The following is a 26,460-nucleotide window of genomic DNA, read 5'->3' as shown; positions in this document are numbered from 1 at the left end:
TAAGAATCACAAATAACTTTTGGTCAGAACTCTAAATTTAGAATAATATTGATTCCTCAAACAATACTATTTTAAATTAACCAACACCTCATAACACCGTGAATTTTGTATGCCACGTTAGTGTGGACGTATACAAATTAAACATTTGTAAAAGGAGGGTTTTAACCCATTAATTTTATTATCTTGTCAACCTAACTTTTGACAAATAAAATTAATAGTTGGTATTATTTGGTCACACAAATAATAGCAGTGACTCCGTTGGGGAGGATACTATTAGATGTGTCTAAGTGTATCCCATTACTTGACACTAAGTCCATTAATAAGATTATGCCCCTTCCGTTGGGGAAGATCACGCGCTCTTAATTAACTTCCTATAGTCATCCAAAAATGGAAGTCTGTTCTAGTGATCCGCAAACAAGCTCATCCGTTATGGAGGAAGGCACTCAGAGCCAACGCGCAAGCTTGTTTGTATCACTTACAAACCAGTAATGGAGACCATGGGATTTATTTAAAATCCCTCTCCCACTTAGTTATTTATAAATGAGGAATTTTAACTATGCTAGCCTACTAAACTTGTAAACTAACATGCACACACAACACAATATAAAAGCAATAAATAGAAAATTTAATTTTCAACTATTATGGCTTTTATCTCTAGTTGTTCTCCGTGTGTTGTCATCCCAAGCTGCTGCCATATTTGGCCACCGCCACCGGGTCTAGCTGTCGCATCCATCTTACTCCTAGTTCCGCTACGCCTCTGGTTCCTAGAAGGTTCCACGCTTTGCAAGATTCGATCCGCGACATAAATAGAATTTTACATTTTTGATCCTATATTCCATAAAAGGAATGTACATGTATCTAGATCAAAAATAAAATCCTAATTAAAACTAAATACAGCTCCTGCTGTATTTTAATACAATCATGCACACACATATAAATGCCCTTGACATGTCCAAGGGTCCAATCACACACATAATAACTAAAAGCCATAATAGTTGGATCCTGCATCCACAAAGTTAGCACATCCTACTATTAACCTGCCTAAATTATGTATGACATGTGCATAATTAAACTAAATACCAAATACACAGAGGCAAAACCCTAGCTCTGATACCAATTGTTGGTTGCTACTCGGAAAACCTATAGGTTCCACTGTACAAAAATTTTGTACAAAGATCTGAACCTTTTTCTAGCTACCATGTGTTCTTTTAAATTAAATTTTGGATCACCTGCGGAACTTAACACGTTTGATCCAAAACTTAATCTATTTGTTCTTTTAGGTTTTGACTTGGATCTCCTGCGAAACTTAACACGTTCGACCCAAGTCTCCTTAAGTTATTAATTCCATTAAATATTAATTTCCATAAAAGGTTCCCAGTACTGACGTGGCGAGGCACATGGCCTTCTTGGATATGGGAGCAACCACCACCGACTAGACAAAACCTTTAATAGAAAGCTAATATTTAATTTCCTAAAATAACTTTAGGTTAACCAAAGAGAGCAATCAAATCACAAGGAAAAGAAAGAAACAAAAGAACACAACATCGAAAAACATATTCGAAATACTAGAACGCAAGCCTCTTGTATTTGGTATTATTTTCATAAATAACTAGCATGATGCGGAAAAGGAAAAACTACTAGTTATACCTTCTAGAAAGACCTCTTGATCTTCTACCGTATTCCTCTTCTAACCTCGGACGTTGTGTGGGCAACGAACTACCAAGATGAGAAAACACCAACCACCTTCTTCTCCTCCAAGCAAGGTTCGGCCACAAAGGAAAAACTTCACCAAGGAGGAAAACCAAAATACTAACCAAGCTCCAAGAGATGCTAGCTTTCTCTCCTTCTTCTTCTTCTTCTCCGAGTAGTATCCGGCCACCACAAGAGCTCCAATGGAAGAGGGAGATTCGGCCACCACAAGAGGAAGAGAGGGAGAGGTTGGCCACACCAAGGAACAAAAGAGGGAGAGAAATAATAGATGTTGTGTCTCATGAAGGCACCCTCACCCCTTCTTTTATATTCCTTGGCCTAGGCAAATTAGGAAATTTAATTACAATAAAATTTCCTCAATTTTCTTGATATAATTTAATTGAGAAAAATAAAATAAAATTTCCCCAATTACAATCACATGGCCGGCCACATCATTGGAGAACAAATTGGACAAGTTTTAATCAACAATTAAAACTTCCTAATTTGTTTCCGGAAATTTTAAAAAATAAAATTTCTCTTTAAAATCTCTTCATGGTTGATAAAAGGAAATTTCTATAATTTTAATTTTATCAACATGTGAATAATTTTTAAAGAGAAAATAAAACATCTCTCCAATCTACAAATAAGGAAAGAGATCTAATCTCTTTCTTTAATCTTTTGTAGATTTTTTATAAGAGAGATATTTTAATTTTAATTCTCTTTAAATTATATCTTCCACATAATAATAATTCCTTCAATGCATGATTAATCCAAATTAATCATCATTTTTCTTCTTTAATGAGTAGATTCAATTGAGTCTAACTCAATGAGTCTAACTCGAATTAGACTCAATTTAATCCAATGAGTCTAATTTGGATTGGAATTAATCCAATGATTGGATTAATTTGAGTATAACTCAATGAATCTAATTCAAATTAGACTTAACCTAAAAATCTAGAGCCATAATAATTTAGTCAAAGTAAATTAAACATAATTCCAAATCAACATGTTCTTTATGTGTGACCAAACATGTTCTCGTAACATTGGCAATGTATCTAAAACTATTTTAGATACAAAAGCAATGAGTGGTATCTAACAATGCATAATTGCTACCCAAGTGACGAGAATGTCGAGATCCAACCTAACCTTTCTGTGTCTATTATTTTGTATAACTTGGTCTTTCTATTCTTGATGTCTAAATTAATCAATAAGGCATAGGTCGTGTCATCCACTTATCAATCTTTGTGTTTCTTGATCACTTAGTAGATACGCTCAATCAAATAAGCACCATATATCATATTGACTAATTTGAGTATGGTCATACATTCTTGTGTACTACTTAATCAAAAGGCACACAGATATCACTTCTTTCACATGGAAGGGATAAGAGATATATCCCATCTACATCACTCACATCCCTCAACATAACTTATTACATACCCAATTATCGACTTTATACTCCACCTTACTACAGGTGACGTTTGTCGATACCAAAGTATACAACTCTTTATGTAGGGAACCTTAGTGAGTTCTAGTCAAAGGACTATTTATACCAATACTCACTATGAGAATGTTTATGATACTCATATAATGATCCATGAAATATTTTCATGGAAGGTTAATTCAGTATATATTCTCTAACATATACCCATGTGTTAACTTGATATCTTATATCTATATCTATGATTTATGAGATTAAGTCATCAATTAACCTACATACTAGTCTCAATGCACTAATATTGTCCTTGTATATTAGTATTTGACTAAGAATAGTTTAGAGTAGTATTCTATATATATATACATAAATTCATATGCTATAAACTAGAACCTACGACCCTAGGATATTATCATACTTATTCATTCAGCAGAAATTTGAAGTAAATATAATAACCTTAACCTTTGCATTTTATTAATGAAATATGATACAATATGTCTTAAGTCAATCAACTCTTGATTGACTCTTAGGGCTTACACTAACATGAGCAATGTCAGACATGCTCAATCAGTTCTGGCACACCCGATCAGTGTTGGGCACGCCCAATCAGTGCTAGGCACGCCCGATCAGTGCTGGTGGCGGCCGAGCAGTACTAAGCGTGCCTGATCAATGCGAGCCACACTCGAGCAGTGCCAACCGCTACCGAGAAATGTTGGCTACACTCGATTAGTGCAAGACGAGGCCGAGCAGTGCTGGCTATGGTCCAGCACTGGTGGTCATGTCCCTGCTCTACCGGCTGGGCTAGAGCAAGCCACGACCATCATTGCTCGGCCAGTGCAGTGCTAGAGGAGGAGAACAAGGAGGAGGAGAAGAGGAGTACATGAATGCTGGAGGAGTAGAAGTTGATTACCTGAGCAGGGAAGAAATCACCAAAGTAGGGAGGAGCAGTTCACGTAGAGAAGAGATCAGGCGTACGAGCCCTAATATCCCAAATATAGCGATAGAATATAATCCACTAATAAATCCAACATAAATTGCTAGGTTTAGAGTTTGTAGTCAGTAACATGCAAGGAATATCGATGGAAATAAATAATCCGTCACTAATACAAATGGATAATTAAATAATCTGTCATTATTGACAACAAATAATTAAATAATTTGTCATTATTGGCAACAAATAATTAAATAATCTGTCACTATTAGCGACGGATAATTAAAAAAACCTGTCTCTATTAGCGACAGCTTAATTAATATGCGTTGCTACGAGTTACATGTAAAGATGCCCTCCAAAAAATTATAGATGTCTGGGCTAAATAGAAAGGTTAGCGACAAATAATTAGACAATGATGGATTATTTAATTATTCATAGCTGATAGTGACGGATAATTAAATAATCCATTGTTGATAGAGATAGATAATTAAATAATCCATCACTATCAGCGACGGATTAATGTATATTCCATCACTGATAGCGATGGATTTTAAAATAATCCATTGCTAATAGCAATAGTTATCCATCTGTCGCTAAACCGACGTCAAAAATTGGGGTTTAGCGCCCCAACGACTACATGCACATAAAGTAGAGACAAATCATTTTAGTCAGTTGCTAATTGTGACAGCCATTAACATTTTCGTCGCTACTTAGCGACATAATTTTAATGGTCGTTGCCAATTCTATCACCATTAACTGTTTTTTTGTAGTGGAATTAGCTGAATTGAAATTACAACTTCAACTTCAACTTATTTATCAGAGTGGTCTGAGTGGATAATCTCATACTGCCAAGCAATAAAGGAGCTACTTGGGATAACTGAATTGTCTAGAAGACTGGGCTATATTGTATTGCTGACTATTGAGTCCGAGTGTAGAGTCTAAGTACCAAGTTTGAGTCAGCCGAGTTTGATTGCCATTTCCGAGTGTCGAGTCTGATTGTTGAGTTTGACTAGTGAGTTTGACTCCAGGTGTTGACTGTTGATTCAGCTGAGTACTAACTCTGAGTGCTAACTGTGGAGTCAACCGAATGCAGAGTCGCCAACCGCCGACTGTTGAGTGTCGAGTGACTGACTGCCAAGTGTCGAGCCATAGATTGCCAAGTGTTGATTCGCCGAGTATCGAGTTGCGAAGATGCCTCCCGAGTGCCGAGTCAGAAGAAGATGTCAAGGCTTGCTATCAAACAGTTTCCTTGAAACAGATTTGCCCCAGCTCTGGTTGTATTTTGAGATCCTCTCGGGTCATCTATTTCCCAAGATACAATGGTAAATCACAATCCTCACCACGCACTGGTGTTCGCGGCTAACTGAGAGGTACCAGTATTATCACAGGTACTCTGTCGAGCACGACAGAGAAGAAGAGAGCAAGAAGAAAGTACGTGGATGGAGGTTCTTTTCTTGCACCCCCATGCTCAAGAAAATGACCTCCTCTTTTAAAGGAGCACCTCCCCTTTGCTGCATTAAATGGTCGATTAAAGAATATTTATTGCCATTACCACCTCGATCAAAACATCCATCAGTTAGTATTTTCCATTAATTGTCGATTAATGCATCCATTTCATTTGAGCAACAGACAAAACAAATTCATGTAGAAAAATGTAGGTTATTTCACTTGGACAAATTTTGCTCCGACCGGTCTGTCATTCGACGCCTACAGGTCATGCTTGTACATGAGTCAACTTTTTTCAATATAAATTCAGGCCCTGAATTTGTACTCCTCTGTGCACCCACGTGTGAGAGGGAGCCTCTCCTTATGCATTTATTCACATCATCAATGCATATGCAACAATATAAACTAACCATAGTGTCTTGAAACTTCGATGTTGAACTAAATTCATACACAAAGGAGTCTCTTTCTTCCTTTCCACCTCTTTTTTCTATTCACATTTTAACAATCTTCTACATGAATGAAAATAGGGTATGTGATAGCATTCAACAGTTGACTCTAGTATATGACAAATGAGTTTTACCTTTAAACATTCTTTTGTGAAAATCTGTTTGTTAGAGTAGGTGCCCTACAAGCCAACTATTGGCTAGGACTTTATTGACTCTTGTAAATAAACATCCTTTATTTTAATATAATTTAATTTGGTATGACATTTACTTTATCTTTATACCCATGCTAGATGCATAGATAAAGTCCTTAAATATTCCATAGTGAGATGTGGTGGTACATATGATGACCATCATGAAATATATCAATATTTACTGGATATTCTAAACATGTTCCTAGTCAATTGGATTGCCTAATAAACAAGGATAAAAGGTCACTCGAGTTAGAGACTAGCATTTGTTATATAGTGTATCATGCTTATTGGTAAGAACATAGAAATATTCAAGCATACAGATGGATGCTTATACAATGAGTTCATCAAACAACCCTCACATGGACTTTCCAAGTGGTTATCATTTATTGAGTGGATAAGTCCTTAGTTGTAGTTGTACACTAGTAGTTCTTATAACCCAGAACAACACTGAGACTCTATATGTTGGGGTTGCACTTTGACTCATTTACCGACTCCGTTAGGATTATCAGGTGGTGAGATTGGGTATCGGAACAAAACATATAAGAGTCAGTGCATTGTAGTCGAAGATTCACCACACACCTGTAGGTGTGGATATCCTATGTAATGTATTGTTCTATAATGTATGAAGTATCTAATCAGAACTGTAAGATGTTCTTTAGGAAAGGAGTTTCCTAGTTGCACATGCGATGCCACTATAAGATATATCACATGGTTGTCGAATCAATATACAACCCTCGATATACCAATGGCTGTAGATATGATCAAGATATATGAGATGAAGGGACTAGACTGCACGTTAACCATAATTGATTGGTTCTTACAGGTACTATTCAATGATACCTAGGGAGTCATAGGATGGTGCTACTAGACACTCTTACCATGATTCGTTAGTGCTAATCAGAATTAGTTCTGTTAAAAGATGAGCATCGTCCTAAATCAAAAAGAGTTGTGAACCCATGGCTAGCTATATCCCTGAACCATTGAGCGTCACACAAGAATTGGTTTCCATATTTCCAATTGAGAAAGTCAAATTCAGGTAGTTAAATTTAACAAATAAAGATTGATGTGATCAAATAGTAAATTAACAACTAAAGTTTTATATGATCAAATGTTATCATTAATATGATTATGATAGACTCACACTATTAGGTTTTAGAAAAATTCTACTATCCAATGGGCCAAAATGGAAGGAAAAAAAGAGCTAGATTTAATGTATCAAGAGAAGAGAAAGAAAATTTATTTATTTTTTTCTTTTCCACCTCATCCACCACTAATTCTTGAATTTTCCTTGGAGTTTATGGTGGCAACCTCTATTTATTTCCTTTAGGGAAGTTGAGAAGACAACCTCTTGATCTTCCCATTAGAGAGTTATAAGTAGCCCTCCTTGGAGAAAATTGTGTGGACAATCTATTCCTCCACTCCTTTAGAGTTTTTAGTAGCCTACTCCTTTTCTTGAAGAATTCGGCAACCCCTCCCTTAGTAATCTTCTTCCTTATCTTCCATAAAAAAAGTATCCTCTTCTTGTGTCGTTACGACCGTCTCGATGAAAAACGACATTTGATCTCTAGTGTAATCAAGCATTAGAAAGGAGACTCCGATCATGGACCAGATTAGACGGAGGAAGCACAAGTTCAAGACAAACAAAGAAGAGTATGAGTTATTTCTCTAAACACGAAATACTTGGAGCCATCCCTAAACAAAGGTTATTTGGAAGGTATGCTTTCACTTATGCTTTAATTCAGTTATATATTGATGCATGTGTTAATAGTTTTATTTAGATTTTGCTTAAATGATTAAGTATGTTTAAATTAGATAGTATACATGTCTAAATAAAAGGATTAAATTAATATTAGATGAATTATTCACGTGATATTTTATCTTTGTTTTGCTTCAAGGATCTTGCTTGAATTTTTAGATTGTAATGCATACTTAGATTAAAGATCATGCTCATATTTGTTTGTCATATAAAAGTAATCGAGGTCTTCTCATTGTCGTTATCCGTTGATTACCAATCTGACCTTGTACGTATCAATAGTGCCATCTAATTTCATTTTCTTATTCAAAATCTATTTGCAATCTAGCAGTTTGCTTCCCTAAGGAAGATCCACAAGTTTTCAGACGTGATTTTGCAAGATAAAGTCTATCTCAGATGTAATTATCTCTTCCTAGTGAGGTCCATTAGAAGAGCTTATTGCTTCTAAGTAACTATAGAACTCACTTTTCATCATGAAAGTGATAAAATCTATTCTATAAGATTTTTTCATTCGAGCTCTTTTACTTCATCTGAGCTCAATCTCAACTGATTCATCATCATCTTCTTCTTGTGTTTCATATGCCCGTTTAGAGGAGCTAGTTTTCTCTCAGGTCTTAGATGGAAATGCATGCTCAAAGAACGATATTTTTCTCGATTCTATCATTTAGTTATTATGTATATCCTGTATTTGTGACTCGTACACAAAAAATTGATACACACTGTTATTATGTGTATATCTAATAAATATTCAATCAACAATTTTTGGTCTTATCTTAATTCTTTTCGGATCAAATACCAAAACTTTGGCAAGACACCGCTGTATTCACAAATATTTATAGGAACATTGTCTTCCATTCCATAACTCATAAGAGCTCTTATTTATTTTATTTTAAGGTACCTTATTTAAAAAGTAATTAGTTGTTAACATAACTTTTTCCCACATGAACTTTGACAGTACAAAGCTCAATAGAAGAGCATTTATCATCTCTTTTAGAGTGTAGTTCTTTTGCTTAACAATTCCATTTTACTAAGGGGTATAAGGAGCTGTTGTTTCTTGTTTGATCCTATGCTCAACGCACAACTTAATGAATGGTGAAACATATTCTCTGTCTTGGCGACTTTGAACCACCTTAATATTTTTATTAAGTTAGTTTTCAACCTCATTCTTATAGAGAACAAATTTCTCTATAGCTTTATCCTTAATTTTGAGAAGATACACATAACAGTATTTTGTGTTATCATCTACAAAAGTGATGAAATATTTATTTCCACCATGCGTCAGTATACCTTTGAGGTCGCACACATTAGTGTGAATTCACTACTTCTTTCAACACGTTGAAAGGATAACCTTGTCATTTTTGTTTCAACACAAATTTTACACTTGTCTTTCGGGTAAGGTGAAATGTAGCTATGCTTTACATGTTAATTAATTTATACAATATATCGTAGTTAACATGTCCTAGTCTATCATGCCACAAATACAAAGACTCAAGTATATAAACAGAAGAGTTTGCTATTTTATTAACCTTAGGCATAATCATCATTACATGAGCTTAAGCAGCTCATCGATTATATAATTATTTCCTAAAAATATTCCAGTTTTGGAAAGAATAACTCTGTCCAACTCATAAATAATTCAAAAGCTATGCTTACTTAACAGTGATCCAGACACTAGATTCTTTTAAATCTCCAGAACATATAGCACATTGTTGAGAGAATTAACTCCTTGCCCGAGGTCAGCTTCAACACCACTTTTCCTTGGCCCATGATGTCCGAGGTTGTTGAGTTCCCTATGAACAGTTTCTCTCCATCTTTGATTTCTTTAAAGTTGTGGAGCAGCTCCTTTTTACAGCAAATATATTTGGTGGCTCCAATATTAATCCACTATTGTCGTGGATTTGAGCCCATTAAGTCCAGTTCAAAGACCAGGGCACAGAGGTCGTCCATTACTGGTCCGTCGTTCAAGTTAGCCTTTTGCTTCTTCTTTAGATTTTTGCACTTTGAAGATTTGTAGTCGACTCAGCCATAGTTGAAGCACTTCCTAGAGAATTTCTTGCTTATGCTCCTCTGGATCCCATCTTAGAAGTTTTGGGGTGCTTCTGTTTAAGTTTTTACCGTGCTCGACCACGTTAGCTTTCACAGTAGCTGAGAGAACATTTTTTTCTGTGAACTCTTGTTGTCTTCTTCAAATCGAAGTCTAACAATGAGTTCTTCAACGTTCATCTCCTTCCACTTGTGCTTTAGGTAGTTCTTGAAGTCCTTCCAGCTGGGAGGTAGCCTCTGAATGATAGCAGTCATCTAGAAGGTTTTACTTAGAGTCATACCTTTCGAATGAATCTCATACAGGATCACTTGAAGCTCCTGGACTTCACTGATCACCATATTGGAGTTAACCATCTTGCAGTTCAAGAACTGGTCCACAATGCATGTTGGCATGGGGATGGGCTGGCGGAGGTGTTGAGAGTGAGCGATTCACCTTTTTCCACCAGGAATTAACCCACAATGAATTTCTTGGCCCTGGATCCTTTGTCTTATACTTCTTGTCCAATTACTTCCACAACTCCTTAGCCATTCTATATATGTTGTACACAACATACAACGAGTCGGAAAGGCAGTTGAAGATGTAATTTCAGCATAGAAACTCAGAATGAGTCTCTTCCTCCACTGCACTGATAGTCTAAACATCAACATCCTCAACATACTTGGGAGAGTCATCGATCAAGAATCGAGATAGATTGAGCATGGTTTAGTAGAAGAGCATCTTCTACTGTCACCTTTTAAAGTTTAACACAGTGAACTTCTCTATCTTTTTCCTATGATTGATTGGAACATTTCGAATAGGAGCGAGAGGACCTTTATGTGATGAGTTCGTTGTACCTCAACACTTTCGGTGACCATCTTAACAAAAATGAGTTTGTTTCAAGATTGTCAGATAATCTCCTAGACTTCCAAGCAAGGAAGGAGCTACTTGGGATGACTAAACTGCCTGAAAGATTGGACTGTCTTGTATGGTTGACTGCCAAGTCCGAGTGCAGAGTTGCCTCCCAAGTGCTGAGTTGGAAGAAAATGCCAAGGTCTGCTATCAAGCAGTTTCCTTGAAAGCACTGGTGGTCTAACTGAGAGATATCCAAATACTATCATGAGTACTCTGCCAAGCAAGAGATGCACGACAGGGAAGAAGATAGTGCCTCGACTGGTCTGGCATTCGACGCGCATACTCACACATGAGTCAACTTGGTTCAGTGCAAATCTGGACCTTGGATTTGCACCCTCCTGCATACCCACGTGTAAGAGAGAGGCTCTTCCTATATATTTGTTCACATTATCAATGCATGTGTAACAATGTAAACCAACCATAGTACCTTGAAACTTCCAATATAGAACTAAACTCATACACAAGAAAATCTCTTTCATCCTTTCCATCTCCTTTTCTATTCACCTTTCTTACACCAAGTTCCAATAATTCGATTCGTGTTGACATATTTTTCATCAGGCACATAAATCTTCACCATGCTAAAGTCAGATATCTTGCGGTTCATTTCTTCGTCCTATAAGATATTGCTGGCCTTGAGGTCTCTGTGAATGACCTTGAGGAGCGAATCCTCATGAAGATAGAGTCCTCCGGCGATCCCTTAGATTATCAGAAACCTTGTACCCCAATCCAATTGCACGCGCTTGTTTGTTTCTATAGATGAAGCATGACAAGGTCTAACAACATGAAGAATGAACAAATTCAAAAAGGAAAGCAAAATTGACCAAATAGAAAGGCATCAAGGCTTCTGTTGGGCATGTATTCGTAGATCAGTAGATTTTCTTCCCCTTCCAGATAGCAACCCAACATCCTCACAAGATTCTTGTGCTGAAGCTTTGTGATCAGCTTTACCTCGTTCTTGAACTCAGTAGGGCCTTGTTTGGATTTCTATGACATTCTTCTGACTGCTATTTCTTTTCCATCATGCAACACTCCCTGGAAAGGAAGTGCATAATGCATCAGACAGGATGTCCTCTGATGAAATGTTTAATCAGTTGAATTGCTGGTTCCATGATTGAAGCTTGCAGCAAATGAATAATTGTCGATACCTTATAAACAGGTCCAAATCCACCTTCCCCAAGCTTGTTTTCATTGGAAAAGTTGCTAGTAGCCAATTGGATGATGTGCAAATCTATCAAGGACATCAAGGATACATCTCCAGTATCGAAATCTTCTAGCTTAAGGTTCTTGCTACCTAAAAAACATAGGAAAAATATGCCATTGAATCTCCAAATTCTTAACAGTTCAATCTTCACAAACAATAAAGAACTAATAGTTAGCTAGCTACCTCTGTTTTTCCTCAAGTTGACAAAAGATGACTGCCCTCGTTCCTAATGTCCCCGTCAATCCGTCTCAGGCCAACACGGAGGAGGTACATCACGGGTGGTTACTATCCCTTGGAATAGTGACTGACACATGAGGAAAATATTTACCTCAGCTATGTCAAAATTCGAACCTCAGACCTCAAGTTGGTAGCACCTCTTATGCTAGCCTAGTCCGTCGCAATGGGACACCTCTATTTCTTCTCAGGTTCCATGCATGGAAGAGAAGAATTCCAAAAAGCAGAAGTCCAGCAATTAGGAGAGCCAAAGCAATGATTCTAACATTTGATGATCTCCTGCGTCTTCCCTTATGCAAGAGAGCAGCTTCAAGCTGCCTTGATCATGTCGCACAGGTTCCAACTTCAAATTGATGCAAACCTTGTGATGAGCCTCCACCACCAGCAGGTGGAAGCCGAGGGGCGGCGCTGTAGTCAGGTGAAAAGAAAGGATACACCTCGTATCTAATCATGCAACTCCCCAACAAGAACTGCCACCCGTTCCTTTGGCAATCAGTGAGATCTGACATTACCCCTAGACAGATAGCCAAACCGAGATGATGAATCGAACCTTAGGCAATCTTTTGAGGTGTTTGGTAGGAGCTAAGATGAAGTAGTAAGATTTGACATTACCCCAAGAAGAATTTGCCTATAACAAATCCAGAAACAGAACCACAGGTTTAAGTCCTTTTGAAATTGTTTATGGGTGATGCCCATTTAGGATAGTGGACTTAGCCCCTATCCCACATATAGGACCATTTAGTTCTAAAGAAAATGAGATAACAGAGCATCTTTGGATACTCATAAATAGGTGAAACATTTTATTCATGAGAACAATACAAAGTACAAGACTCAGATTGACAATCATCGTCATCAGGTACTTTTTGATGTCAATGATTTTATTTGGGTGGTATTTGTTGGTGCAGAAAGTACCAGACGATCGAACCTAAGTTTTGATTATGGAAAAAGGTTCAAAGTCAAGCTGTCTTGTGATCTAACAAGTTGAACTAAGTGTGCAGGAAAGTCCTAGCTGTCGTTAGGCAACGAAGTTCTGGTCTGGGGTACTGGGCAAAATCTTGGCAGGTCGAGGACGTCAGGAGAAATCCTAGGGTCGTGGATTCTAAGTGGAAGTCTTAGGGTCGCGGACACTAGGCGGAAGACTGGACGAGTCAAGGATCGGACGTCCAGTGAAAAAGTCCTGAAGCCACGGATGGTGAGCAAAAGTCTAGACAGTCTAGAGGGTCGATCTGGCAAAAGGTAATTTTTCCTAAGAGGAGTAGATGATGATGTGTTCCCTGAAGAGGGAACAATAGACATTGGTCTAACCTAGAGTTTTAGCGAAACTCAAAGTCAGAGCCAGACAGTCCGAAGGCTGTCAAAACTTGTCATTCTTTAAATATAATTTTTCTGGACTAACCATGTTTTGCAGAAAACAGAAGTGCAGAAAATGGTGGTTCGGGCATCCAGAGTCTGGGCGCTCGAAGATGGTCCAGGTGCCCGGGATGCCTTCACCCGGAGTAGGGTACCTGGCAAGGCGCCCTCACGGTCCGGGCGCCTGGAGTTGCTCCAAGCGTCCGGATGATAGAAAATCAATCTTTGTAGCAAGCTGGAGCACAATGATTGGACAGTCCAAAGGCGGTCAAAGCTTGTCATTCTTTAAATATTATTTTTCTAGACTAACCATGTTTTGCAGAAAATGGTGGTCCGGGCATCCAGAGTCTGGGAGCTTGAAGATGGTCCAGGTGCCCGAGACGCCTTCACCCGGAGCAGGGTACCTGGCCAGGCGCCCTCGCGGTTTGGGCGCCTGAAGTTTCTCCAAGCGTCCGGATGACAGAAAATCAATCCTCGCAGCAAGCTGGAGCACAATGACTGGCGGACCTACGTCACGGTTCGAGCGCATGGGGGTGACGGATAATTTTTTAGATCAAGTTTCGACGAGAGCACACCACGTCAGTCTTGTGAGGCGCCCAGGGGAGGTTTCAGGCGCCCGGAGTGGGCTATAAAAGGAGGATTCGTCCAGCACCTCAAACATAACATTTCGAACATCTTCTGCTTCTACGTGCTGCTCAAAAAACGTCTCCATGACGCCCGAAAATCTGACGACAACTAAGTTGAAGATTTCTTCCTCTTAGTCGTAGGTATTAGATATTTTCTTTAATTGTTCAAGTTACTTATACACAATTGTAATTACTTCTGTAACTTATTCAGATTGATAATGATTGCCCAACGAAAATGATCGACGATCGCAGGCCTTGGAGTAGAAGTTGTGACAGACTTCAAACCAAGTAAATCAAAGTTTTAGCGATTGCTTGTTTTATTTTTCCTTTATTCTGCTACGCTTTACTCCAATTATTTTTAAACAAACGTGAAAGCCAGGAGCGTTATTCCCCCCCCCCCCCCCCCCCTCTAGCGCGTATCGATCAATCCTACAGTATTAACTCGTGATCGTTTGCTTGTTGATGAGTATAATAAGCTTAAAGATCATAAGATTCAATCTTGAGAGACATTGCAGAAGATCAATGAAATGTTTATAAGTTGCACCTTCCTAGTCATTTGAAGACATCCAATATCTTTAATGTGAAGCACTTAAGTTGTTGTTTTGTGGATTCTGTTGATATTACTCTGAACTTAAGGATGAATTTTTTTTCAATCCGGGGTGACTAATGCAGGAGGACCCGAGCTTCCAGAGGTTATAACTTTTGATTCGGGTTGAACCTGTAACTGTCCAGTTGTGCGTTTAAAGTTTTTTCGAAAGCTTCAAAGATTTTTTTTTACTTTTTGTTAAGATTTTTCTTTCTATTAGGATTTTTTTCTTCTTTTTGTTAGTATTATTTTCCATTTTTTTTTACATCTTAGAATTTTGAGTCTATTTAAATATTTGTTTAGTTGATGTTAGAGATTATCTTTATTTTTTATCTTATCCAAAAATGGTGAAGGTGGATGGCTAGGAAAGGTGGCTCTGATGTTGACCAAACGAAGACTCCTCGCTATCTTGAGTGTCAAAGGAGTGTTAGCAACTGGGCCAGGGAAGAGATCCCAATGTATACCCTCTGACGCTTAAGTCATGATCGGTTCGAGGAAATGAATAGTAGAAAGAATAGTAGTACTGAGTGTGTAAAATTATGTAGTATCGTGTATTTGCACTGGTAGCTGAGGACCCTTTTTATAGGGTTACTATTTGTATATGTACGAATCTCAAGCGTTTCTTAAAAAGGATATACCATAAAGATGCTCTGATACCTTTCCAAAAATGAATCCGCAATCTCTGCGTTTGGCCAAGAAAAAACTTCGAATGTACAAATTGCATGCAAATATTCTCTGTTCTCCGTGGCACAAGATGCCAAAAAAGAATATGAGGCTGTTGCGCTAAGTTGCCCATAGTAAGCTTACTCAGCCAACCAATCAAATTCCCACTATAGTCTGACTAGCCATCTCGGCTTGGGTGAATGCAGTTGGTGACTCGGCCTTCGCTTGGCCCCTTCACTTGAGAGGAGAACTCGGATGGGCCAAGCATTCAATATGTCTGATCAGATCATATGTCCGATTGGACCATATGTCTGATGGCTGGAGCATTCGGGTGAGCTAACCAATACTTGACTTCAAGATTCATCAATACTTGGGAGAACGGGGCTCGGGGCCCGATCAACCATCCGATCAGCCAGAGTGTCCAGTCGGGCAAGCACTCGGTCTAAATGATGGTAACCCTTGGCTCAGAATGTTGACTGCCTCTTGACTTTGACCACCACGTGCCAGAGTGTCCAGTCGGGCAAGCACTCGGTCTAAATGATGGTAACCCTTGGCTCAGAATGTTGACAGCCTCTTGACTTTGACCACCACGTTAGCCCGCCTCCGGGACTTTGATTGTCTTAGGGGGACCCCACCTCAACTACAGTATAGTTCTATAGTTCTGAATCAATTTTATTTCAATTACACCTAGAGACTGATTTCTCTACGTTTAGTGATTTCTTGTCTTCTTTACAATTCTTCTCTAAACTTTCATCTCCAGAATAATCGTTACTTTGTCCTGCATCACATTCCTCACCCATTTTTTTTCTCTTTCTGGTCACAATCTTATATCTCAAAAAAAAGAAGAAAATCAATTGGTTGAGATGTGTATTATTATGGTTGATCTTATAAGTACAATTGCAAGCCAATTATTAAATTTCTCTGTAGTCTTGACTTTGAACTTGTCTTTGGGCAACATGAAATCAACCAACATTTGGAGCTGCTCATGGCTTCTTCTTGTTTCTCTACATGAGCTAACTAGAAATAGTAGATACTATGAACTTCTACATCAAAAGCAAGAGCCTTGCATTCCTTAAATCCCACTTAAGAAGGTGCCTCATGAATTGAACTGTTCTTTAACAATCATTTCAAGACAGAAATCTAGTTCCTCAGGTAATCACATATCTTAGCACTTAAAGTTTCATCTCTTTCTTATTTTTCAGTATGAAGGTGTCTTTTGATACTCCACAAAATTCAAACTCTATCAGAAAAACTAGAGAAAATCAAGCAAATGGATTAGTAAAATCTAAATATATCTGCATTTAGAACTTCAAATACTAGACAGTTTGCTATCTTGGAGCAAGCTGAGACTCTGTGACCTCGTTGACAGATTGAAGAGCTGAAGGAGTTGAGCTCGGCGACGACGAAGATGCATTGCCCTCCGGAGGCTTCCTTACGAAGTTTGATGGTTGTCCAGGCGGAGGTAGCTCCATGTTTTCAGTTCTCAACATGACAACCACAGTAAACATGGTGGGTCTTTCTTCTGCATTTTCCTGAACACACAACAACCCTATGTGGATGCATTTCACTACTTCACTAACCGGGCAATGATCCCTGAACGATTGATCGATGAATTCAATAGCCTTGTCTTCCTTCCACAGATCCCATGCCTCCAAAGATCCAAGCAATTTTACTAGTTTGATGCTATTGGTAACATGTACAGCCAAAAGAATGGAGAAACTTTGATCACTTACAGTTCTGAGAAGGTTCTGTCCGTGTCGCTCGAGATGTGCTCTGCCATTCCTTTCGCTGCTTATGATTTCCAAGAGGAGAACACCGAAGCTGTACACATCTGATTTCACTGAAAAAACTCCATCCATGGCATACTCCGGAGCCATATATCCACTGCATTGAATGAAACATTCATATACAATAAACTACAAAGTTGGACATGTTTGGATTCACTTACAAAGTTCCAACAATTCGATTCGTGTTGACGACATTTTCATCAGTGAGGTAAATCTTTGCCATGCCAAAGTCTGATATCTTGGCATTCATGTGACTGTCCAACAAGATGTTGCTAGCTTTGAGATCCCTATGTATGACCTTCAGAAGTGAGTCTTCGTGGAGATAGAGAAGGCCTTTCGCAATCCCTGAGATTATCAGAAACCTTCTCTCCCAATTCAACTGTGCACGCTTGTTTGCATCTATCGAAGAAGCATGGAGATCATGAGAATTAAGAATTTACTTGTTTAAGTGAAGAGAGGGAAAGAACTGACCAAACAGAAAGGCATCAAGACTGTTGTTGGGGAGTAATTCATAGATTAGTAGCTTTTCTTCGCCTTCCACACAACATCCCAACATCCTCACAAGATTCTTGTGCTGAAGCTTTGCGATCAGCTTCACCTCATTCTTGAACTCAGTTGGGCCTTGTTTGGATTTCTCTGACAATCTTTTGACTGCTATTTCTGTTCCATCACGTAAAACTCCCTGAAAAAATTGAGATAACATCAATGAACCCTGCTCTGTTTCATGACATTAGAAACGTGCAGCAAAGTTCCAAGTGTTGATACCTTGTACACAGGTCCAAATCCACCTTCCCCGAGCTTGTTTTCATTGGAAAAGTCATTAGTAGCCAATTTTATGTTGTCGAAATCAAAAAAGAACATCTCTCTAGGTTTGAAATCTTGATCCAAAAGATTCTTATGATCTAAAAAAAGAGTGAAAATATCAGTCGATCTCAGAATTCTTAACAGTTGAATCTTCATGCAAGAAAAAGAGTTAATTGTTGGTTACCTCTTTTTCTTCTTAGCTTCCATCGATAGAAGAGAAGCATTCCAAAGAGGAGCAAAACTGCCACAATTGGAAGAACAATTGCAATGACTCTTATAACATTTGATGATCTACTACGGCGTCCTTCTGCAAGAGATTAAGATTTACTGATCTTTCGAGTTCGAATTTTGATGCAATGGGGCAGACGCAAACCTCGCGAAGGGTTTCCACCACCACCACCAAGTGCCGGCGGAGGAGCGGCACTAAGAGCCGGCGGAGGGGCGGCTGCCGTGATTGTTATCGTCGAAGCCGTCAGGTTAAAGAAAGGATACACCTCGTATCTAATCATGCAGCTCCCGGACAAGAACTGCCACCCTCTTCGCTGCCGGCAATCCGTCACGATCCTACTCATCGCGTTCCCCAAGCAGCTACGGCAATTCTCCCTGCTCAGATCCCTCGTGCACTGCGCCGTCACGTAGCTCGTATTCGAGTTGCGTAACGTGATAATGCCGGAAGCGAACAACGACGCCCTTCCCACCGCCGCTTCGACGAGCGCCAAAGCTCCGGTTATAGTTATATTGTCGGTGTCCGACGAGACGCTATTGTCGCTGCAAAAGGTACTCCCTTCGACGTCCACCACGTTGAAGATGCTCTGGTTCGAGTACCGCAAGAGGCAGTCGTCGTACCACATGATCCCCTGCGTCTTGTTCGGGCACTCGCCCGCCATGGCGGCGCTGGCTCTGTGGAGGCAACCGGTGCACGCGCTGCTCGGCAGTGCCGCGGGGTCTTCCCGGCAGAGCGCAAGGGCAAATAAATCTCCAACTCTCCGATCGCCTGTTGTGGTGTTGTAGAAGCCGCTCGAATTGGCATTGGATTCCAATTCGGCGATTGCAGTTTGGAGGTTCGACTGCTCGGAAGCGAGAAAGGCGGCAGGGATGTCGTCGTCAGAGCAGCGACTGCGGATGATGCTGTAATCGCCTCCGGCAAAGAACGGAGTGGCCTCGTATCGGATCCAGCAGCTCGGGGAGATGTAACGCCAGCCTTTGTGGCGGAGGCAGCAGGTCCGCGTGAAGGCCAAGATCGAGGTGAGGCAGCGCTGGCAGCCAGCGGAGGTGAGGTCGGAGGTGCACTGGGCGATGGCGAAGATCGGGTAGAGGTCGGAGGCGTTGGAGGCGAACATCAGCGGCCGCCGGAAAGGAGACTCTTCAACCAACGCCGACATCATCTACTAAATTTCCATCTCAATCGCCTAAAAATCTCATCTTTGAGAAAAGGGAAAAGGAAAGAACTCAATCTACGCCACCTCGTAGGGCTCCATGGAGCTGGTCTGCTCGCCGGGGTTGCTCATGTTGAGGCCGGCAGAATCGACTTGTCCGAAGAAGTCGAGGTCGGAGTAGCGGAGCAAGCACTGGTCGTACCAGATGTCTCCCCTCCGGGAGCCGGCGCAGGACTGGTTGATTTCGGCGATCGCCATCTGGACGCAGCTGAGGCAGTCGGAGCCGAAGAGGTCGCCCTGGCACATGTACAGGCCGTAGACGGCGTCGGAGCCGGCGCCGGCAGTGTCATTCGCGGCGTTGGAGGCGGAGGAGGCGGAAGCTAGGGAGGAGAAGAGCGCGCTGAGGCTTCCACCGAAACCGCCGCTGACCGCCGAGTCAAACGTGCCTCCGGTGCAGTTGTTGTACAGCGGCAGTTGGGCGACGGCGGCGCGAAGAGCAACAACGAAGGAGACAATTAACACACAGATTCTCATGCCGTGAAGATTTTTTTTTAAAAAAAAAAACAATTTTTGATCTTGTTGAGGAATTTCGACAAAGGACGATATAGCACGAAAGTGAAGAATGAATTAAATCATAGAAATGCTGGAGTTGCAATTTATCTATCACAATCAGTTTGATCCAAAAAAACGATTTGAAAAGATTAATTATAACAAAAATATGCTAATTTAAAATGACAAAAGAAAAACAATTTCTATTTCTCGTTGTCGTCGTTGACTTCTAGTGAGTCGTTTTATTTTACCCCAATATTTTATCTTTTTTCATTTTATCCCCTATTATTTGCAAATCAAAATTAAAATATCTCACTCTCCTCCACCAATTCTTAAAGGCCAAAGATACTTGGTGGGAAACCTCTTCCATGACGTTAACATCAGTCAACTCCAAGATTAACTCAAGATTAATTGATTCTAAAAATTGAATACTGTTTAATAAAAAAAAAGCCAAAGCATAAATTACTAAAGGTGAATTGCTTTTTTCCCAAAAAAAAATTATTTGTCCAAATTTGAATAGAAAGCCACTTTGTTTAGAGGAGTATTTTTTTCTTTCCTGAGGATGTTTGGTTGTAATGCACAGGTTGTTCCTGTGCTGCAGTTGCGTTTCCACACAACTAAAGTTACGTATTCTCCTCGTTTGTTCCTGAATGAACTCCATTCTGAAAGGAAAAAAGCTGTTAATGCAGATTTAGATATAATTTCTGAAACTTTTTAAAATATCGTTCTGTGAAGGATTGAAGAAAACATCAAACACTCATCGTGACCATGATGGTACTCCAGAATTCACTCCAACTGATAATAAAAAAATAATTGCAACTCCATCTAAACAAATCCATACTTACAGATGAACACCACAACTAAATCCTCTGAGCTTGCTTCACAGATTGCTATCTTGGGAAAACGAAAGTCTCTGTTACCTCATTGATAGATTGAAGAGCTGATGGAATTGTTGTTGATGTATGCGAGGATGCCTCTGGCTCGAGGGTCGTCCTCCTCTGAAAGTTTGGGGGTTGTGCGGGTTGAGGAAGCACCATGCCTTCAGTTCTCAACATGACAACCACTTGAGACATGGTGGGTCTTTCCTCAGCATTTTCCTGGACACACAACAAGCCTATGTGGATGCATTTCACTGCTTTGCAAACTTCGCAATCGAGCAATTGATCGATGAATTCAGAAGGCTTGTCTTGCATCCACAGATCCCATGCCTATAAAAATGAATGCAAATTGTTACAGCCAAATGAATGGAGAAAGAAACTTTGGGCCTTACTGTTCTGAGAAGGTTCTGTCCATGTTGCTCGAGATGTGCTCTTCCGTTCCTTTCCCCGCTTATAATTTCCAAGAGGAGAACACCAAAGCTGTACACATCCGATTTCACAGAAAAAACTCCATCCATGGCGTACTCCGGAGCCATATATCCACTGTTCAAATGAAACATGCATACTAAACCACAAGCTTGGACAAAGAATCAGGTTTGAGTCATGGTGTAGGATTGGGATTTGCTTACTAAGTTCCAACAATTCGATTCGTGTTGACATCGTTTTCATCAGGCACATAAATCTTCGCCATGCCAAAGTCAGATATCTTGGGGTTCATTTCATCATCCAACAAGATATTGCTGGCCTTGAGGTCTCTATGAATGACCTTGAGGAGCGAGTCCTCGTGGAGATAGAGGAGGCCTCCGGAGATCCCTGAGATTATCTGAAACCTTGTCTCCCAATTCAATTGCACGCGCTTGTTTGGATCTATAGATGAAGCATGATAAGGTCTAACTATCTGGACAAAGAACAAATTTGAAAAGGAAAACAAAACTGACCAAATAGAAAGGCATCAAGGCTTCTGTTGGGCAAGTATTCATAGATCAGCAGCTTCTCTTCCCCTTCCACAGAGCAACCCAACATCCTCACAAGATTCTTGTGCTGAAGCCTCGCGATCAGCTTCACCTCGTTCTTGAACTCGGTAGGGCCTTGTTTGGATTTCTGTGACAATCTTTTTACTGCTATTTCTTTTCCATCATGCAACACCCCCTGGAAATGAAATGCTTAATGCATCAGACTGGATGTTCTCTGATGAAATGTTTAATCAGTTGAATACCTTATAAACAGGTCCAAATCCACCTTCCCCAAGCTTGTTTTCATTGGAAAAATTGCTAGTAGCCAATTGGATGATGTGCAAATCTATCAAGGACACATCTCCAGTAATGAAATCTTCTAGCTTAAGGTTCTTGCTCACTAAAAAACATAGGAAAAATATGTCATTCAATCTCCAAATTCTTAACAGCTCAATCTTCATAAACACCAAAGAACTAATAGTTAGCTAGCTACCTCTGTTTCTTCTCAGCTTCCATGCATGGAAGAGAAGAATTCCAAGCAGAAGAAGTCCAGCAATTGGGAGAGCGAAAGCAATGATTCTAACATTTGATGATCTCCTGCGTCTCCCTCCTGCAAGAGAGCAGCTTCGAGCTGCCTTAATCATGTCGCACAAGTTCCAACTTCAAATTGATGCAAACCTTGCGAAGTGCCTCCACCACCACCACTAGGTGGCAGCTGAGGGGCGGCCTGTGGCGGAGCTGTACTCAGGTTAAAGAAAGGATACACCTCGTATCTAATCATGCAGCTCCCCGACAAGAACTGCCACCCTTTCCTCTGGCGGCAATCAGTCGCGATCCTGTTCATTCCGTTCGCCAAGCAGGTCCGGCAACTCTCCCTGCTAAGATCCCTCGTGCATTGCACACTCACGTAGCTCGTATCAGCGTTGCTAATCGTGATAACGACGGAAGCGAACAACGACGCCCTGCCAACCGCCACTCCGACGAGAGCCGAAGCTCCGCTCATGGTTAAATTGTCGGTTTCCAGCGAGACGCTCTGCTCGCTGCAGAACGTTTGCCCGTTGCCGTCCACCACGTTGAAAATGCTCTGATTTGAGTACCGCAACAAGCAATCGTCGTACCACATGATCCCCTGCGTCTTATTCGGGCACTCGCCCGCCATAGCGGTGCTTGCTCTGTAGAGGCAACTCGTGCACGCTCCGCTCGGAAGTGCCGCTGAGTCTTCGCGACAAAGCGCAAGGCCGAACAGATTACTGGAGTTCCGATCCCCTGATGTGGCGTTGTAGAAGCCGCTCAAACGGGCGCTGGATCCCAATTGTGCGACTAGGGTTTCGAGCTTCGTCTCATCGGAGGCCAGAAGAGGAGCGGGGAAGTCGTCGGCGGAGCAGCGGCTGCGGATGATCTCGTTGTAGACGGTGACGTCGAAGAAGGGGGTGGCCTCGTATCGAATCCAGCAGCTCGGGGCGATGTAGCGCCAGCCCTTGTGACCGAGGCAGCAGGTCCGCATGAAGGCCAAGATCGAGGTGAGGCAGCGCCGGCAGCCAGCGGAGGTGAGGTCGGAGGTACACTGGGCGATGGCGAAGATCGGGTAGAGGTCGGAGGCGTTGGCCGCGAACATCAGCGGCCGCCGGGAAGCCGCCACTTCAACCAGCGCCGTCATCACCTGCTTAATTATAATATATTAATTTTTTTTTTGAATTTTTAAAATTAATTTGATAAATATGTATAATTTTAATTAAAAAAAAAAATCCAAAGCACATGGTAGGGCTCCATGGAGCTGGTCAGCTGGCGGGGGTTGCTCATGTTGATGCCGCCGGATTCCACTTCCCCGAAGAAGTTGTTGTCGGAGTAGCGGAGCAAGCAGATGTCGTACCAGATGACGCCCCGCCTCGCGCCGGCGCAGGTCTGGTTGATGCCGGCGATCGCCGTCAGCAAGCAGCCCTGGCAAGCGGGGCCGGAGAGGTCTCCCTGGCACATGTAGAGGCCGTAGGCTGCGTCTGCGCCGGCGCCTGTGGTGTCATTCGCGGCGTTGGAGGAGGAGGAGAGGGACGCGAGGGAGGAGAAGAGGGCGCCGAGGCTCTCGCCAAATCGGCCGCCGCCGCCACCACCGCTGCTGCAGTTGGAGACGGGAAGCACTTGACCTGTGGCGGCAGGAAGAGCGACGAACAGAAACAGAATTAAAACAGAACTTCTCATTGTGAAAACAAAAAACAAAAGGATCAAATTTTGTGTTTTTCTTCGTGAATAATCATGTGGCAAAAGTCGTCTCCAGTGCCCTGTCGCACTCAACCCAGATTATTACGAGTATCATAAATCATAATAATCGAAAGGATAAATGATAAGAGGATAAATATAAATCATGATAGTCGAGAGGATAAATAAGGAGAGAATAAATGATGATAGGATAAATTACACAGGTTTCGAAGATTTATACTCTCATAATTCTACGATTTAATGCACAACTTCATGTGATAAACATATTATTATTTATCATCTTATCTTAGATGATCCGTGGGATCTTCTTCGTGATAATGAAACAACAGAATGAACCAGATCCTCAAAATATTGGATTTATAATTTTATATTTTTTAAAAAATTAATCTTGATGTGACTTTCAAACTCTCCCATAAATACTTCAAAAAAAAAGTCAGCAGATCACTTGATATAAGAGAGCTGGATTGTGGGAAAAACAGTTTACTTGATATAATCGTCGGCAATTTAATAAAGGCGCAGCTAAAATTTGAGAGCGTTCATCTCACTCTCAACAATTTTATCTTAAATTAAATTAAATTAAATTTAGATATATACCAACTACTATTATACTAATTTTTAAAAATTAGACCATTTCGATCGAACTCACATTATGGATTTCTAAAGTAGATTCCCAGGCTGGCTCAGTTATATGGAATAATAATTATAGTGGTCAGAGGTCAAAATTTGATAGGAGATTTTAATTTATAACTCTATAAATCTCCACTCATGTGTTTGCTAATTTAAATTCTTGCTAAACTCGCTCTTAATGATGTGGCATAATAAAAAGGGATTGCTGTCATAGCAGTATCATATTTTTTATAGGTTTCTAAAGTATCCTGAAGATTATATATATCTAGAAATAGCAATTTGAAGTCGTTAACAATAGTGATAAGAAGGTTTTCAAAATTTATAATTTTAGATAATTAACATATATACATAACTTATCGTCCGGTTATCAGAACTAGACATATACATCATAAATATTTTCACTGCCCTATCATATTCCTTTACATGCCAACTTTTTAAAAATTCAAATCCCCTAATTCATCAATAAATTTTAGTCAAAACTTATTGATAGACATGGAGAACTCTGAATCAATTCATTTCAACTCTTATGGATCTTTGTAGTGCTCCGATCGAGAGTCTAAATATGTACTTCTTTATTATTTAAAATAAAACATGCACCATAGCTTAACATAACAACACTCTCATGATGTTTCTTTTTAGAAACTAGTATCATCGTGGTGTTGATTTTTAAAAATCAGCACGATAACGGTGCTGAAATTCAAAAATTAGCATCACATGGGTGCTAGTATAAATAAACTATGGTGCTGGTTTTTAAAAACTAGTACTACAATGATTCTTAAGCAAAAAGATGATATCACTCATCTTAAGCGATCTAGTATCGTTGGCCTCACAGTAAGATAAAGACAAGTAAATTATGAGAATATTTTAACCCTAGTGTAGCGGCTCTTTATATGGGAGAGATCAGATACCCAACGAGATATTTTACAGCCATTGGGAATTGATCCCACACTACAAAAAATAATCTAGAATATTGACGCAAATTTCGACGGTAATTATTTTCGTCGAAAATCTCTAACGGAAATCATGTTCCATTGGAGATTACGGACGAAACTCACACTCCGTTGGAAAACTCTGACGAAACATGATTTCCGTCGGTAAAGCTTCAATCTGGGATGACATCTACTGATGGTTTATCGACAAAATTAATATTTCATCAATAACTTAATCACCGACAGAATATATTCCATTGGGATGATACCACTTTCTCGAAGGAATTTAAGTTCTGTCAGGAAGATCAGTGGGCTACTGACAAAAATTATAGTCTATCAGTAACCCTTAGTCAAAATTAGGGTACAACCCTGATTTTCCCCTTACGTGCTTGCTCCTTTCTTCCCAAATCTACTCCGACGATTCTCAGGTAAGTCCTGTTGTCTCCCTCTTCCCTTCTCTGGTCGTATTCTGTGGGCGGCCTCATGCTGGTGACTTTGCCAGTCACTAGCTCTGTGCTGACGACTTTGCAGGCCACTAGTCGCGTGCTGGTGGTTTCGTCGGCCGCCAGCCGTGTGTTGGCGACTTGGGTGGATGCCAGCCGTGTGCTGGTGGATTATATTCGGCCTCCTCAAGCCATGTGCTGGCGGCTTCGGTCACTACTATCTGCATGTTGGTGGCTTCACCGACCGCCAACCGAGTGCTGGTGGCTTTGCCAGCTGCCAACCGCATGCTGGTAGCTTCGCGCGCTACTAGTCGCGTGCTAGCGGCTTTGCCCACCGCCAACTCTCGACTGGTGACTTTGCCGGCTGCCAGTACTTGGCTGCCGCCTTTCCCGACCGCCAACACACGACTGGCAACG

At 40.6% G+C, this 26,460-nt stretch overlaps 2 protein-coding genes across 4 annotated transcripts; both read right to left on the bottom strand.

Moving 5' to 3' along the window:
- Positions 1-16,635: 16,635 nt before the first annotated feature.
- On the bottom strand, positions 16,636-20,561 carry LOC121975808 (cysteine-rich receptor-like protein kinase 25). 3 transcript variants are annotated; one of them, XM_042527685.1, is made up of 8 exons: positions 19,541-20,561; positions 18,451-19,462; positions 18,262-18,384; positions 18,039-18,175; positions 17,745-17,955; positions 17,435-17,672; positions 17,220-17,370; positions 16,636-17,135 (listed from the first exon to the last, which is right to left on the bottom strand). In XM_042527685.1, the coding sequence occupies exons 1-8, from the start codon at positions 19,985-19,987 to the stop codon at positions 16,815-16,817; spliced, it is 2,640 nt and encodes an 879-aa protein (XP_042383619.1). In that variant the 5' UTR covers positions 19,988-20,561; the 3' UTR covers positions 16,636-16,814. The 3 variants fall into 3 exon arrangements, with proteins under 3 accessions (XP_042383619.1, XP_042383618.1, XP_042383620.1); XM_042527684.1 differs by having other exon boundaries at positions 16,636-17,370; XM_042527686.1 differs by having other exon boundaries at positions 16,636-17,370; positions 18,451-19,465; positions 19,541-19,682.
- A 131-nt stretch (positions 20,562-20,692) lies between these two features.
- Positions 20,693-24,041, bottom strand: LOC121975814 (cysteine-rich receptor-like protein kinase 5). Its single transcript, XM_042527697.1, has 8 exons — positions 23,589-24,041; positions 22,512-23,493; positions 22,327-22,443; positions 22,097-22,233; positions 21,819-22,029; positions 21,510-21,747; positions 21,273-21,423; positions 20,693-21,210 (listed from the first exon to the last, which is right to left on the bottom strand). The coding sequence occupies exons 1-8, from the start codon at positions 24,024-24,026 to the stop codon at positions 20,893-20,895; spliced, it is 2,592 nt and encodes an 863-aa protein (XP_042383631.1). The 5' UTR covers positions 24,027-24,041; the 3' UTR covers positions 20,693-20,892.
- Between the last annotated feature and the right edge of the window lie 2,419 nt (positions 24,042-26,460).

Source organism: Zingiber officinale, chromosome 4B, assembly GCF_018446385.1.
Source record: "Zingiber officinale cultivar Zhangliang chromosome 4B, Zo_v1.1, whole genome shotgun sequence".
Taxonomy (NCBI): Eukaryota; Viridiplantae; Streptophyta; class Magnoliopsida; order Zingiberales; family Zingiberaceae; genus Zingiber; species Zingiber officinale.
This window is presented reverse-complemented; position numbering and strand designations above follow the sequence as displayed.

Excerpts from the sequence above, each read along its gene's own strand:
- LOC121975808 (XM_042527684.1), bottom strand. The coding sequence starts at position 19,987 with ATGAGAATCTGTGTGTTAATTGTCTCCTTCGTTGTTGCTCTTCGCGCC. Across the intron at positions 18,385-18,450 it reads TGGTGGAAACCCTTCGCGAG|AAGGACGCCGTAGTAGATCA; the intron begins GTTTGCGTCTGC and ends AATCTCTTGCAG. Across the intron at positions 18,176-18,261 it reads GAAGCTAAGAAGAAAAAGAG|ATCATAAGAATCTTTTGGAT; the intron begins GTAACCAACAAT and ends CTCTTTTTTTAG.
- LOC121975814 (XM_042527697.1), bottom strand. The coding sequence starts at position 24,026 with ATGAGAAGTTCTGTTTTAATTCTGTTTCTGTTCGTCGCTCTTCCTGCC. Across the intron at positions 23,494-23,588 it reads GCTCCATGGAGCCCTACCAT|GTGATGACGGCGCTGGTTGA; the intron begins GTGCTTTGGATT and ends ATAATTAAGCAG. Across the intron at positions 22,030-22,096 it reads GATTTGGACCTGTTTATAAG|GGGGTGTTGCATGATGGAAA; the intron begins GTATTCAACTGA and ends TTTCATTTCCAG.